Below are 15,278 nucleotides of genomic sequence, written 5' to 3' on the forward strand. Positions count from 1 at the left end.
GAGAAGATCTACTCTCTCTGGCAGGGTTCTTGGGAAGTCTACCAGAAGAGACATGACCTCCGTGAACTAATCGCTTGAAGGCCAAAGGGGGCAATCAGAGTCATTCTCGCTCCTGGCGACGCCGCAAACTTCCTTATTACCTCTCCTAAAAGTTTGAACGGGGGAAAGGCGTAAACGTCCATCCCCGTCCAGTCCCATAGGATGGCATCTATCGCTATTACTTCCGGGTCGAGAACTGGAGAGCAATAAATCGGAAGCCTCTTCGTTTTCGAGGTTGCGAAGAGGTCGACTAGCGGTCGTCCCCACATCTTCCATAGTTCTTGGCAGACCTCTAGATGGAGGGTCCACTCTGTGGGAAGCATCTGATGTTGACGTCTTAAAAGATCCGCTCGGACATTTTGTACTCCTGAAATGAACCTTGTTAGGGTCACTATGCTCCGAGCTTTCGCCCATAGAAGGATGTCTCTCGCTACCTTGAACAGTGATCGAGAGTGTGTCCCCCCCTGCTTTTTTATGTAAGCGCGAGCCCTAGTGTTGTCCGAGTTGATCTGGACAACTCGGCCCACCACTCGTTCTTCGAAGAATTGAAGAGCCAACCGAATAGCCTCCAACTCTTTTAAGTTTGTGCCAGGACCTCTGTTCCCCTCTCCAGAGGCCTGACACTTCCTCCTTGCCTAGTGTTGCTCCCCAGCCCGCCATGGAGGCGTCTGAGAACAACACTAGGTCGGGGCTCAAAAGGTTGAGGGACAATCCTTCCGAAAGTTTGATTGGATCTTGCCACCACTTCAGTTGATCCTTGACCGCTTGTGAGATCACCAAAGTCGAGTCTAGGTTCTGTTTGTCCTTCCAGTTTTCTGCCAGAAAAAACTGGAGTGGCCTGAGGTGCAACCTCCCTAGGGAAACAAACTTCTCCAGCGAAGAAATGGTTCCCAGCAGACTCATCCATTCCTTCGCCGAGCATGTTTCTTTCCCTAAGAAAGCTGACACTTTTCCTAAGCATTTCTGCTGACGTTCCTTTGATGGAAAAGCTTGAAAAGCCGCTGAATCCATCTGAATCCCCAGATACACGTTTGACTGCGTGGGGATCAGATGGGACTTCTTGTAATTGACTATTAGGCCCAGGGCCTTCGTCAGCTGCAATGTCGTTTGAAGGTCCTCCAGGCACCTTGACTCCGAAGACAACCTGATTAGCCAGTCATCCAGGTAGAGCGAGACTCTTATCTTCGATAGGTGAAGCCATTTTGCTACATTCCGCATGAGGAAAGTGAAAACCATCAGTGCCGTACTCAGACCAAAGCAAAGAGTCCTGAACTGGAAGACCTGCCCTTTTAAGACGAACCTCAGGAACTTCCTTGAGTGAGGATGAATTGGGACGTGGAAATAAGCGTCTTGGAGGTCCAATGACACCATCCAATCTCCTGGTCTCAAAGCCCCCTAACCACAGACTGAGACGTTTCCATCCTTGGACTTTTGTCCTTCCTCACAAAAAGGTTCAGTCTGCTGACGTCTAGGACAGGCCTCCATCCCCCAGACTGCTTCGGAACCAGGAATAGCCTGTTGTAGAAGCCTGGGGAATCTAACATTAGGGCTTCTCTACGACTTTCTTTTCTAACATTTGGTCTAGAAGGTCGAGCAAAATCTGTTGCTTCTCTGGCTGGTATGCAGGCGACAGGTCTATCGGCTTCGTGCTCAAAGGAGGAGCAGAGAGGAAAGGGATCTTGTATCCTCTCTCGTTCACATCTAGGGACCAGGTGTCCGACCTTATCATCCTCCATGCCTGAGCAAGCAAGGAGAGTCTCGCACCGACAGGTGCCTGAAGGGCAGAAATGTCAATTTTTTCCTCTCTTAATTGAAGAGGCCTTGCCTCTAAAGGACCCCTTCCTCTCGAAAAACCCTCTCTAGAGGAAGGTGCTCCACAAAGGGCTTAAATTTCTTCTTGGGGGCTTGCACGGTCGAAGTAGAAGCCTGGGGAGTAGGGCGTCTGGAAGACTGAGTCAAGAGTCCTGCTTTTGTTGGCTTTTCTCCTGCAAATTACGACAGATCCTTAATCATGGACTGCGGGAAAAGATGTGTAGAGAAGGGGGCGTACACCAATTCTGCCTTCTTTACAAATATCTGTAATTTTTCGGGGTAATTTGGTTGCAAAAAAGGGATAATATACATGAATTAAATTTAAATTTTTAAATAAAGTAAAGTAAACAATTTAAGGAATAAAACTTTGCAGTTTTGTCGTCTGCTGCTCGTAACTGTGTTTGTGGAGAGCACTCTTAAGAACCAGGAACAGCAACTTGTTTAAAGTGCAATGTGGCGTGAATTGAGACCAAAATGTGTATAAAGACAATCAAATAAGCACTGTGGAGTTTCAGTTATGATGGCAGGAAGATAAAAACCACCGATTACAAGGTAAAAATGAATTCAGTTCAAACCATGACCCTGGGAATAAAAAGTTTCATACTTTCAGTAATATAGGCAACAAAATGTTGTTTTATTGTGCTGATTACAACTGCAATCTTGAGTAAGATCAATAAACGTTACATATATACGCTAACATTGTTCAAATGAGTGCTGGGAAGGCTGGGAAAGATGGTTGTTGTCACTGATCAGAACCTGTACATCCACACGGTAGCCGCCATATTGGATTTCAAAACTGCCTTGAAAACATATTCTACGAAGAGCATCACATGCTTAGTTTAGTTGGTTTGGGGCTTTCATATATCACACTATGTTGACAAAACTTCAATCTTTTGAATGGTATGCTTGGAGTTGTAATTGTATTCTTGTTTCACCATTTAAATATCGAGTGAATAAGACCTGTCCACCGTGATAAGGGTTGGTAGTCGCTGGTGTTTCCCCCTACATGAATAGCTGATAATCTGCATGAATAACTGGTAAACTGTTCTGCAAGAAAGTTGAGTAAAGCAATTATTTACAATGGTACGGAACCCAAGATGCCGTGACGTCATAATGAAGGACTTAAACGAATGTTCTAATTCCAAAAAATAATTACTTAAATTTGAGTCAGAATTGAGTTACTTTTTCAATAATGAATATTTTCAAATTAATCATCATAAATATGTAAAATATTGATATTTTACTATTTATTTAAAAAATTATCCAAGTGCACACTTCGTCGTCGTCTTCTACCAAAACAGTTGTTTAGGGTAAAACACCACGGAAGGCCAACCCTCACCACGGTGGACGGGTCTTATTCACTCGATATTTAATTGGTGAAACAAGAATACAATTGCAACTCTAAGCATACCATTTAAAAGATTGAAGTTTCGTCAAACATAATGGTTAATATATGAAAGCCCCATACGAACTAAATAAGCATGTGAGCTCTTCGTAAAATATGTTTTCAAGGCAGTTTTGAAATCCAATATGGCGGCAACGTTTTGCATGGAAGATTCTGATCAGTGACGGCCACCATCTTTCCCCAGCCTTCCCAGCACTCATTTGAACAATGTTAGCGTATATATGTAACGTTTATTGATCTTACTCAAGATTGCAGTTGTAATCAGCACAATAAAACAACATTTTGTTGCCTATATTAGTGAAAGTATGAAACTTGTTATTCCAGGGGTTATGGTTTGAACTGAATTCATTCTTACCTTGTAATCGGCGGTTTTTATCCTTACTGCCATCACAACTGAAACTCCACAGTGCTTATTTGATTGTTATTATACACGTTTTGGTCTCAGTTCACTCAACATTGCACTTTAAACCCGTTACTGTTGCTGGTTCCTAAGCGCGCGCGCCACAAACACAGTTACGAACAGCAAATACGACGAAACTGCAAAGTTTTTACTCCCTAAATTGTTTACTTTACTCGTTATTTAGTTTAAATTTACTTTGTTATTAAAAATTTTAATTTAATTCATGTATATTATCCCTTTTTTTGCAACCAAATTACCCCGAAAAATTACAGATATTCTAAAGTAGATACAACCAAATTTTTCTAACTTTTTCGTACATCTGGCTGCCGAAAACCATAGAGGAACGACCATGGATAGTGCATAGAGGAACGGACTACGGAGAAGTGAATTATATACAAATATTTTTTTTTTTTTTTTTTTCTTTTTTTTTTTTTGCTTTTTTGTTTTTGCTAGCACTTTTAATAGATTTCAGTCTATATTAGTATTTTGAATTTCTTTAATAACCGTATGCCAGAAATAAATGTAACCCTTAATGTTTGCATGCTAAGAATGGCAAAATCATCGTTGCCACATTAGTGGAGGCTTCACACATACGCTGTTTTCATTATTATAAACAGTTTCCATGAATTCTATTTGTCATAGTAATGCAATAATGATAAAATTTGCTTTAAATAATTATGTAATATATACTTCCAATACATAGCCTAATTTCACCAATTTCAACATTTTGTGTGTAGTCTTATACCCAGTTTGGAGGGTCAACACATACCGAATGGCAACAGAGAGAGAGAGAGAGAGATGAGAGAGAGAGAGAGAGAGAGAGAGAGAGAGAGAGAGAGAAAGGAAGGCGAAGGAACGATGGAAACGGGGTGGCGGTGGAGGGGGGGGGGAGGATGGTAGGTGGAGCTTTATACCACGTGTTCGTATCCATTTCTGCATAATGGAGTTTTTGTCTCTTGGTACAAGGACAAGTGTCGTTATTCTTTACGATTAGTGATTCACGATACCCTTATAAATTACGGCACTGGGTGTAATGCACTATACAAAATCTCGTTCTGATACGAGTGTTCGTTACAGAAATAGGTATTGCCCAAAAAACGTGCTTGCACTGTCGCTGAAAACCTATAGTAGGTATGCTACTTAGTTTGTCAATCAAGTTTTTTGTAATCAAGTATTTTTTACAAAAAAGATATTGAATAAATTTGTATTTTTCTCAAATCAAAAACATATTGCCCCTCAAAAGCTAAATTCCTCTTTTAACGACTTTCTGGTCATTGCAAATTCGGCCCCATAATTTTTTATGGTGCGAAAACAGGCGCGCATCGACCGAAACGATTGCGTCACATAACTACGGCGATAAATCCGGGCATTTTTGTAAAACATCTTCATATATCCAAAAAGTAAATAATGAAGATATATATGCACATTACGATTATACCAATTACATGAAGAGCTGATAATCTGCATGAATAACTGGTAAACTGTTCTGCAAGAAAGTTGAGTAAAGCAATTATTTACAATAGGTACGAAAGTCAAGATGTCGTGACGTCATAATACAGGACTTGAAAGAACGTTCGAATTCCAAAAAATAATTACTTAAATTTGAGTCAGAATCGAGTTACTTTTTCAATAACGAATAGGGTAGAACACCACGGCAGGCCAACCCTCATCACGGTGGACGGGTCTTATTCACTCGATATTTAATTGGTGAAACATGAATACAATTGCAACTCTAAGCATACCATTTAAAAGACTGAAGTTTCGTCAACATAATGTGATATATGAAAGCCCCATACGAACTAAAATAAGCATGTGAGCTCTTCGTAAAATATGTTTTCAAGGCAGTTTTGAAATCCAATATGGCGGCTACGTTTTGCATGGACGGTTCTCATCAGTGACGGCCACCATCTTTCCCCAGCCTTCCCAGCACTCATTTGAACAATGTTAGCGTATATATGTAACGTTTATTGATCTTACTCAAGATTGCAGTTGTAATCAGCACAATAAAACAACATTTTGTTGCCTATATTAGTGAAAGTATGAAACTTGTTATTCCCGGGGTTATGGTTGGAACTGAATTCATTCTTACCTTGTAATCGGTGGTTTTTATCCTTACTGCCATCACAACTGAAACTCCACAGGGCTTATTTGATTGTAATTATACACATTTTGGTCTTAATTCACTCCACAGTGCACTTGAACCACGCTGTGGTTCCTGGTTCCTAAGCACTCACTCCGCAAACACAGTTACGAGCAGCAGACGACAACACTGATTATGAGATGCAAAGCTTTATTCCCTTAATTGTTTACTTTACTCAATATTTAGTTTAACTTTACTTCAAAATGTTTATTTAATTCATGTCTATTATCCCTTTTTTGCAACCAAATTAACCCCCAAAATTACAAATGTTTCGGATGTATACTTACGAGCAGACGACGTGAGGAAAAATGACTCATCATTGCCAATCTAGTGGAGTGTCACACATACGCCGATGCATTTACAAACTGTTTCGATTAATTCTAGTTGTCATAGTAATGCAGTAATGATAAAATTGCTGTAATAGGGTAGATCACCATGGCAGGCCAACTAGGCCACCTACATTCAACACTTGCCACCCTCCGAAAAAGTACATTATAACGCGTCCTGACACCCGAGATGGGCATCAGTCGCGACTTGTTGTTGGTGAGAAACGGAGCTAAAGACCTCTACTCTCCTTTCGAAGTAAGTATTTTCTCCAAAGTTAGAAATTAAGGCCAAATTTTAAGATTTAAACAGAGGGTACTGAAAATGGCGCCCACGGCAGTGGAAATCTCACCAAAACGCTTTAAAATTTTTTACTTACAACTAAAAATGTTTCGAAGATTGACGCCATCTCGATGTTTACGGAGTCGCTTGTGTCAACAAACTTTCCATTTCCTGTGATAAATCCGCACACCACTTGTACCACAGACGCTGGAGCACTTTTTATCACAACAATCGAAACACAATTGCTCACCAACAAAAAGCCAGGGAGTAAACAGATGTTTATGGTAGAGATTGACGAGAAGCGTATGCTCTTAGCTAATTTTTAAAATGACGAGAAGCGTAGTCTTAGCTAATTTTTAAATAAGTAGTAAAACATCAATATTTTACATATTTATGATGATTAATTGAAATATTCGTTATTGAAAAAGTAACTCGACTCTGACTCAAATTTAAGTAATTATTTTTCTGAATTAGAACGTTCTTTTAAGTTCTGTATTATGACGTCACGACATCTTGACTTTCGTACCTATTGTAAATAATTGCTATACTCAACTGTCATTGCAGAACAGTTTACCAGTTATTCATGCAGATTGTTATCAGCTATACATGTAATTGTTATAATGTAATGCGTCATATATATCTTTATTATTTACTTTTTTGGATATATGAAGATGTTTTACTGCTGGATTATCGCCGTAGTGTGACGCAATCGTTTTCGGTGTATGGGCCTCTGTCTGTTTTCGCACCATAAGAAATTATGGGGCCGAATTTGCAATGACCAGAAAGTCGTTAAAAGAGGAAAGTTTAGCATTGAGGGGCATATGTTTTGACTGAGAAAAATACAAATTTATTCAATAGCTAGCTTGTAAAAAAATACTTGGTTATAAAAAACTTGATTGACAACTAAGCAGCATGTCTACTATGGGTTTCAGAGACAGTGCAAGCACGTTTTTGGGCAATACCTATTTCTGTAACGAACACTCGTAACAGAACGAGATTTTGCTATAGTGCATTACACCCAGTGCCGTAATTTATAAGGGTATCGTGAATCACTAAATCGTAAAGAATAACGACACTTGTCCTTGTACCAAGAGACAAAAACTCCATTATGCAGAAAATGGATACGAACATGCGTATAAAGCTCCACCTACCGTCTCCCCACCCCCCCCTCCACCGCCATCCCTTTTCTTCTTCGTTCCTCCGCCTTCCTTTCTCTCTCTCTCTCTCTGTTGCTATTCTGTTTATAACTAATGGCAACGGCGTATGTGTGAAGGGCCCTCCACTAATGTGGTCAAACGTGATTTTGCCATTCTTAAAGCAAAATGGCAAAACATTAAAGGTTACATTTATTTCTGGCATACGATTATTAAAGAAATTCAAAATACTAATAAAAGACTGAAATCAATGAAAAGTGCTAGCAAAAACGAAAAAGCAAAAAAAAAAAAAAAAACGTAGTCGTTCCTCTATGCACTTTTTCCGTATTCGTTCCTCTATGGTTTTCGGCAGCCAGATGTACGAAAACGTTAGAAACATTTGATTTTATCTACTTTAGAAATATCTGTAATTTTTCGGGGTAATTTGGTTGCAAAAAAGGGATAATAATATCACGAATTAAATCAAAATTTTTAAATAACAAAGTAAATTTAAACTAAATAACGAGTAAAGTAAACAGTTTAGGGAATAAAACTTTGCAGTTTCGTCGTCTGTCGTCGTCTGGTGTTCGTAATTGTGTTTATGGCGCGCGCGCTTAGAAACCAGGAACAGCAACGGGTTTTAAAGTGCATGTGGAGTGAACTGAGACCAAAATGTGTATAATAACAATCAAATAAGCACTGTGGAGTTTCAGTTGTGATGGCAGTAAGGATTAAAAACCGCCGTTACAAGGTAAAGAATGAATTCAGTTCAAACCATAACCCCTGGAATAACAAGTTTCATACTTTCACTAATATAGGCAACAAAATGTTGTTTTATTGTGCTGATTACAACTGCAATCTTGAGTAAGATCAATAAACTTACATACATACGCTAACATTGTTCAAATGAGTGCTGGGAAGGCTGGGGAAAGATGGTGGCCGTCACTGATGAGAACCGTCCATGCAAAACGTAGCGCCATATTGGATTTCAAAACTGCCTTGAAAACATATTTTACGAAGAGCTCACATGCTTATTTTAGTTCGTATGGGGCTTTCATATATCACAATATGTTGACGAAACTTCAGTCTTTTAAATGGTATGCTTAGAGTTGCAATTGTATTCATGTTTCACCAATTAAATATCGAGTGAATAAGACCCATCCACCGTGATGAGGGTTGGCCTGTCGTGATATTCTACCCTATGTATGTATATATAATACAAATAGATACGCTAATTTCACTTATTTCCCCGGTTTTGTGTAAGTCTTATACAGTAAGTCCTCGGGTTACTCTGGTCTCGACTTACGATGTTTCGTGGTTACGAACGCGCCCCCATAAGAATATAAAAAATAATATTTTGCGTCGTTCCGTCTTACGCGGTTTAGCGTCGTAAGCAACGTAAACAAACGCGAACTAGTTCCGGGCGCACGGCGGAAGAATACGCTTTGTGGGGGAGAGGACGGCGTCGCTTCGCTACGCTCAATTCCTCGCCCATACGCCATTTTGGTTGTTTACACTGCCTCTCTCTCCCTCGTGTTGTATCGTTTTTGTAACTTTTTGCTCTTTGTTATGGCTCCCAAGCGCAAGGCGGACTCTTCTGATGGTAGTGCATCGAAGAAAAGGAAAGGGCCATCACCATGGAAATTAAAAAGTGGACATTATAAAGCGATCTGAGAGGGAGAAACGCCAACAAACATTGGCCGCTCGCTTGGCCTTAGCCGTTCGACGTTGCTACCATTATCAAAGATAAAGAGCGCATCGTTGAACATGTGAAAGGATCTGCCTCCTATGAAAACAACGACAGTGATAACTAAGCAGCGTAGTGGTCTAATAATTGAAATGGAAAGGTTATTGGTGCTTTGGTTGGAAGACCAAAATCAACGGCGTATCCCAGTCAGCCTTATGGTGATTCAGGAGAAGGCGAAAAGATTGTTTGAAGCGTTGAAAAAAGAAAAGGGGGAGGGAAGTGAAAGTGAAGAGTTTGTGGCTAGTAGGGGTTGGTTTATGCGATTTAAGGCTCGGGCCAATTACCATAACCTTAAATTGCAAGGTGAAGCTGCTAGTGGGGATGAGAAAGCAGCGAGTGAATTTCCTAAAGCGTTGTCTGAGATAATTAAGGATGGGGGTTATTCTGCTCAGCAAGTGTTTAACGTAGACGAGACAGGTTTGTTTTGGAAACGTATGCCTAACCGCACTTACATCGCCAAGGAGGAGAAGTCAGCACCGGTCATAAAGCCAGCAAGGAGAGGCTAACTTTACTTCTTGGGTGGGGGTAATGCTGCTGGCGACTTCAAACTGAAGCCCTTGTTGGTCGTATCAGGCTGAAAATCCAAGGGCACTCAAGGGCATTTGGAAGGGTCAACTACCAGTAAATTTTGGAAGTCCAACAAGAAGGCATGGGTGACACTTGCAGTGTTTGAGGACTGGTTCGTAAACCATTTGTTCCAAGTGTGGAGCGGTATTGCGCCTCCAAGGGTATCCCCTTTAAGGTGTTGCTAGTGCTGGACAATGCCCCTGGACACCCTGCCCAGCTGGGAGACTTCAACCCTAATGTCAAGGTGGTTTTACCTTCCACCTAATACCACGGCCCTTTTACAGCCTATGGAGGGGGGGGGGACCAAAGGAGTGATTGCTTCGTTCAAGGCCTACTACCTACGAAGGACAATTGCTATGGCTTTACAGGCAACTGAAACCAAGAAGGACTTGACTCTGAAGGACTTTTGGAAATCCTACAACATCCTTGATGCTGTAAAGAACATTGCTAATTCCTGGGAGGAGGTTAAGCAAACAAACATGAATGGTGTCTGGAAGAAAATTTGTCCTCAATTTGTGAATGATTTCCATGGGTTTGAGGACACAGTTCAGCTAGTTGTCAAGAACGTTGTTGCCCTGAGTAAGGAAATCAATTGGAGATGGAGGTTGATGATGTTACAGAGCTGCTGGAGTCTCATGGCGAGGAGTTATCTGCTGAGGACCTGATACAACTGGAGAAGCAGATAATAGAGGAAGAAGAAGAAGCACCCACCCCAGAGCCTAAGGCTTTCACAAGGCAGGACTTGATAAGAGGATTTGCAGAGTTGCAGCAAGCGTTGTCAACTTTTGAGGCTCAGGATCCCAACTTGGACAGGTTCACTAGGGTTTCCAGAGGCGTCATGGATTTGATGCAGTTGTTTACAAGGAGATCTTGGATGAAAAGAGGTCGCTCTCTGTTCAGACTAACCTGGAGCAGTATTTTAAGAAGGTAGAGAGGCCTGCAGGAGATCCTGTACCCTCTACCTCAGCTGCCTCTGCTAATCCAGACTCGCCTGCCCCACAATCTCCAGCACCTTCTGAATGTTCTGCTAACCCAGACTCACCTGCCCCAGTAATCTCCAGCACCTTCTGTAGGTTACTGCCTCACCTAAAAGACTCCCCACCTGCCCCCAACATACTCCCAGTAGTATGTTCTGCCTCACCTCAAGAATCACCTGCCTCAGCATCTCCAGTACTAGTATGTTCTGCCTCACCTCAAGAATCATCTGCCTCAGCATCTCCAGCAACTTCTGGAGGTTCTTTTTCTCTTCACTAACCTCCCCCAGTCTCTCCAGCACCGCAGCTTCCTCTCCAGTGTGCAAGCCAATCAAACTAATAAAGGTAAGGAATTGTTCTCTCGTTGTTATTGATAGGTATTTACATAAATCAATGTGGTATTTTTTCAATGTTCCGACTTACGCTGAAAATCGTGTTACGACGCATCGTAAGAACGGATCAACGTCGTAACTCGAGGACCCCCTGTACCTAGTTTGGAGGGTAAACACATACCAATTGACAACACTGATAAACAATTGAAGAGCGCAAAACGCCGCAAAGATGCCGTAGTCCCCTTGAATAAGTGCTGGTAAGAGGTTGGTTTTACGATTGTTGTGATGAAAGTGCCCCAGCGTCTATGGGTACAAGTGGTGTGCAGATTTAGCACAAGAAACGGGAAGTTTGTTGACACAAGCGACTCCGTAAACATCAAGATGGCGTCAATCTTCGAAACATTTTTAGTTGTAAGTAAAAATTTCTAAAGCGTTTTGGTGAGATTTCCACTGCCGTAGCCACCCTTTTCACTACCCTCTGTTTAAATCTTAAAATTTGGCCTTAATTTCTAACTTTGGAGAAAATACTTACTTCGAAAGGAGAGTAGAGGTCTTTAGCTCCGTTTCTCACCAACAACAAGTCGCGACTGATGCCCATCTCCAGTGTCAGGACGCGTTATAATGTACTTTTTCGGAAAGTGGCAAGCGTTGAATGTAGGTGGCCTGTTTGGCCTGCTGTGATGTTTTACCCTATTTTCAAATTAATCATCATAAATATGTAAAATATTGATGTTTTACTATTTATTTAAAAAATTATCGAAGAGCACGCTTCGTCGTCGTCTTCTACAAAACAGTTGTTTACTCGGGTGAGGAAAGGTTTTCCGTTTGTTGTGATAAAGTGCCCAGCGTCTGTGGGCACAAGTGGTGTGCGGATTTATCACAGGAAATGGTTAGTTTATTATGACACAAGCGACTCCGTAAACATCAAGATGGCGTCAATCTTCTAAATACCTCGAGTTTAAGTAAAAATGTTGAACGCGTTTGGTGAGGATTTGCACTACGTTTGAGACCGTTTTCAGTTTACCACCCTCTGTTTAAATCTTAAAAAGTTTGGCCTTTCCTTAATTTCTAACTTGGAGAAAATACTTACTTCGAAAGGAGTAGAGGTCTTTAGCTCCGTTTCTCACCAACAAGAAGTCGCGACTGATGCCCATCTCCGGTGTCAGGACGCGTTATAATGTACTTTTTTAGAGGGTGGCATGCACTGGTAGACGTTGGCCTGCTACATGCCATGCGGTGTTTTACCCTAGTAACAAATACCAAACCCGCTAGGTAACTGGCTAGCCGTAATTACTACATTTTTGTAACACTATAAATCAAGTTTTAGTTTTTTACTGGGACCTAATCACAATAAATGACCATCACTACCCTAACCGGTCTTGCCTTGGCTAGTCGGGCTAACTGGGTATCGTCTCTTATCAGTCGAACAGACTTGCCAGCGGTTGGGTATTTACCGGGAAATCTTCGAGTACGTTAGTATGTCTTCCCTGTCTTTGAAAAGCAACCATAGCAAATGGCACTAATCATAAAACTATGCAATTTCAATACAACCTCATATGTCATAATACATAATTACTAAGGCCCTCGTATCAAGGCAAACGTCATCAAAAGCCGAAAGCAAATTTTTGGTAATCATTGACTTTCACTGAATATTTATGAAAATGCTGAATATTTTCAAAATCACTGTACATCTTTCAACCCTTCGTATATTTACCTGTCACGAGATTCGGAATTATAGTCAAGATCTTCTTTCCCCGACATGATGAATTAGGATAAAATTGAGGGTTCCTGTATGCTACTAAGGAACTCGTCTACCACATACAGACTGGGTGACGTCATATACCAACAAACAGACCAGAGATGGCGTCAACAAATGTCCGATTCCCTTTCTTAGTATGTTACTTTTTAAACAAATGTGCCCAGCTTTATAGCAGGAAAGAGAGAAATTCATATAATAGTTAACTTCTATTAATCTAAAATTAATTACTTAAATATAGACTATTTGATTCTTTCCAAGATATTCATGAGGAAATTGAATATGATCCATTCCATGGGCATGTATGAACGGACTCAGAACGAACATATTAATACCGGTGCGGCGTAATGAAATGTAATTAGATATATTTCCTTCGTCTAAGGTCATTTAAGCAGTCAATCTGTGGATTATAATCAGACAGGAATATTAATTACATAATAATTTATATATTTCGTCACATAAAACATTTTAGCTTTAAACATGTAAACAGAATGAATGACATGACTGGCTGGGCCTGGGTCCTGGGCAATCATTATGGCATAGCGGCGCAATGACATTTTCAGTTAGCAGTTTTGTGCGCTCCGTAAATATTTCACATAATTGTGCAGCTGCACAAGGGAAATTTGAAATGTAGTCAAAAGCTGTGAATAGCAAACTTCCAGTAATTAGACCTCTCTTCATGCAGGCTTAATTCAATTTTGAGGGATTATTCAAGTGTAATGGTCAAAGTCTCGGTTGTAATGCCTATGTAGATACAACACAGCGCCTTCATGTTGGGCTGCTACCGAAATTGGTTAGTCTATTCATCTCATATCTTTACTATGGTAGCCTACCATTTATACCTAAAGTTTCCTTCTCTGAGAGAGGCAATAGTGGAAATAACGCGCTGGTTCAAAACAACGTTCGTGACTCGTCGCTGGTCAATGATTAATTTAGTTTGGTTCACATCTGTTGTTCATGAATTTGAGCCAGTGCTTACATTTCAGTTTTGCTACACTACTGGTTATTTAGAGCATTTTCAGTTCTTTAAAGATTTTATTCACCCCTTGTTTAAAAATTATGCTTATGTTATCTAAATTGCATTTTGTTAAGAAATAACCTTTTATCATGTTTTAACCTGAGTCTGTTTTTAATTCTGTTGTGCTTTTAGCTTTTTAGCTTCGAAAGTGGGACATGGTCCTGAAACGTCAGTAAAATAAATGACTTTAAAGGATTTTGGTATCTCTCCACCCTCCGACGATGCTTATCTGGTTTCAAGCAACCGCCTTCAACTTTAGTATATATATATATATATATATATATATATATATATATTATATATATATATATATATATAAGGTAGAAGCCACAAAGGAAAGTGAAACAATGGAGCAGCTACTCCATTGTTTCACTTTTCTTCGTGGCTTCTACCTTTATTTATATTTATTCATCGCGTTCCAAACCTTCGTGATTCAGTTTTATATATATATTAATATATTATAGTATTATATATATAATATATATCTATATATATAATATATATATATGAATAATTATGCACATCGAACCGTGATCCATTTTATATATCAATTCAAGCTACAAATGTCCTTTAATATCTAAATTCACTTTACCTCCCAAATGATATATTTTCATATATGTACCGAAGGGGAATTTTTTAATTGATAATAAAGTGAATTTAGATATTAAAGGACATTTGTAGCTTGAATTGATATATATATATATATATATATATATATATATATTATATCTATTATATATCTATATATATATTTGTACACTCGATAAAATGAGTTAAAAATATAAGAATTAGATATCGGATTCATCACGATGTCATGGTCATAATGATTGCTTTTTAACTATAGTCGATTCATTTAAGGTAGATTCTTGCGCCTACGAGACGTTTGTTTGGCGGCCTCTGATTGGCTGGTACCGGGAGGTAGGCCGCTCGCTCATTGTGTCATATTTTCGTCTGTGACTTAGAAAACATGCAGTATGTTTATATTTCTTCATTTATCTCACGTTTTCCAAAAGATAATAAAGTTTTGGCCATACCAAAGGATTCGGTATTAATTGTACAACCAAATGATCTTTTCCTGAAACCAATTAGATAAAACACAAAGGAATTACAACGAGTAAAAGTGAAGAGAAAAAATTTCAATCTTTACACTTGTTTTTATTTATCATCGGATTTTTAATAAGTCATACGATCAAGATGAATTAAAACTTGTATTTTCATACAATAAAATCACCCTGAATACGCTGGTGCTTTCAGATTTTGGATGCGTGTAATATGTGAAGAGAAAATTAAGAGTATGTCTTGTTATTTTCCAGCCGTACTTGACTCAGCCTGATAGGAAGTCGATCTGT

The 15,278-nt window shown here is 39.7% G+C and overlaps 1 protein-coding gene across 1 annotated transcript in view; it reads right to left on the reverse strand.

Moving 5' to 3' along the window:
• The window catches only part of LOC135219463 (myelin expression factor 2-like), a 159,697-nt gene extending 146,690 nt beyond the window's left edge, over window positions 1-13,007 (reverse strand). Inside the window, 1 exon segment of the mRNA XM_064256258.1 lies at window positions 12,870-13,007. Within this exon segment, the coding sequence (XP_064112328.1) occupies window positions 12,870-12,916 (47 nt within the window). The 5' untranslated portion in view covers window positions 12,917-13,007.
• Between the last annotated feature and the right edge of the window lie 2,271 nt (window positions 13,008-15,278).

The sequence above is a fragment of the Macrobrachium nipponense genome, chromosome 1 (assembly GCF_015104395.2).
Source record: "Macrobrachium nipponense isolate FS-2020 chromosome 1, ASM1510439v2, whole genome shotgun sequence".
Classification (NCBI taxonomy): Eukaryota; Metazoa; Arthropoda; class Malacostraca; order Decapoda; family Palaemonidae; genus Macrobrachium; species Macrobrachium nipponense.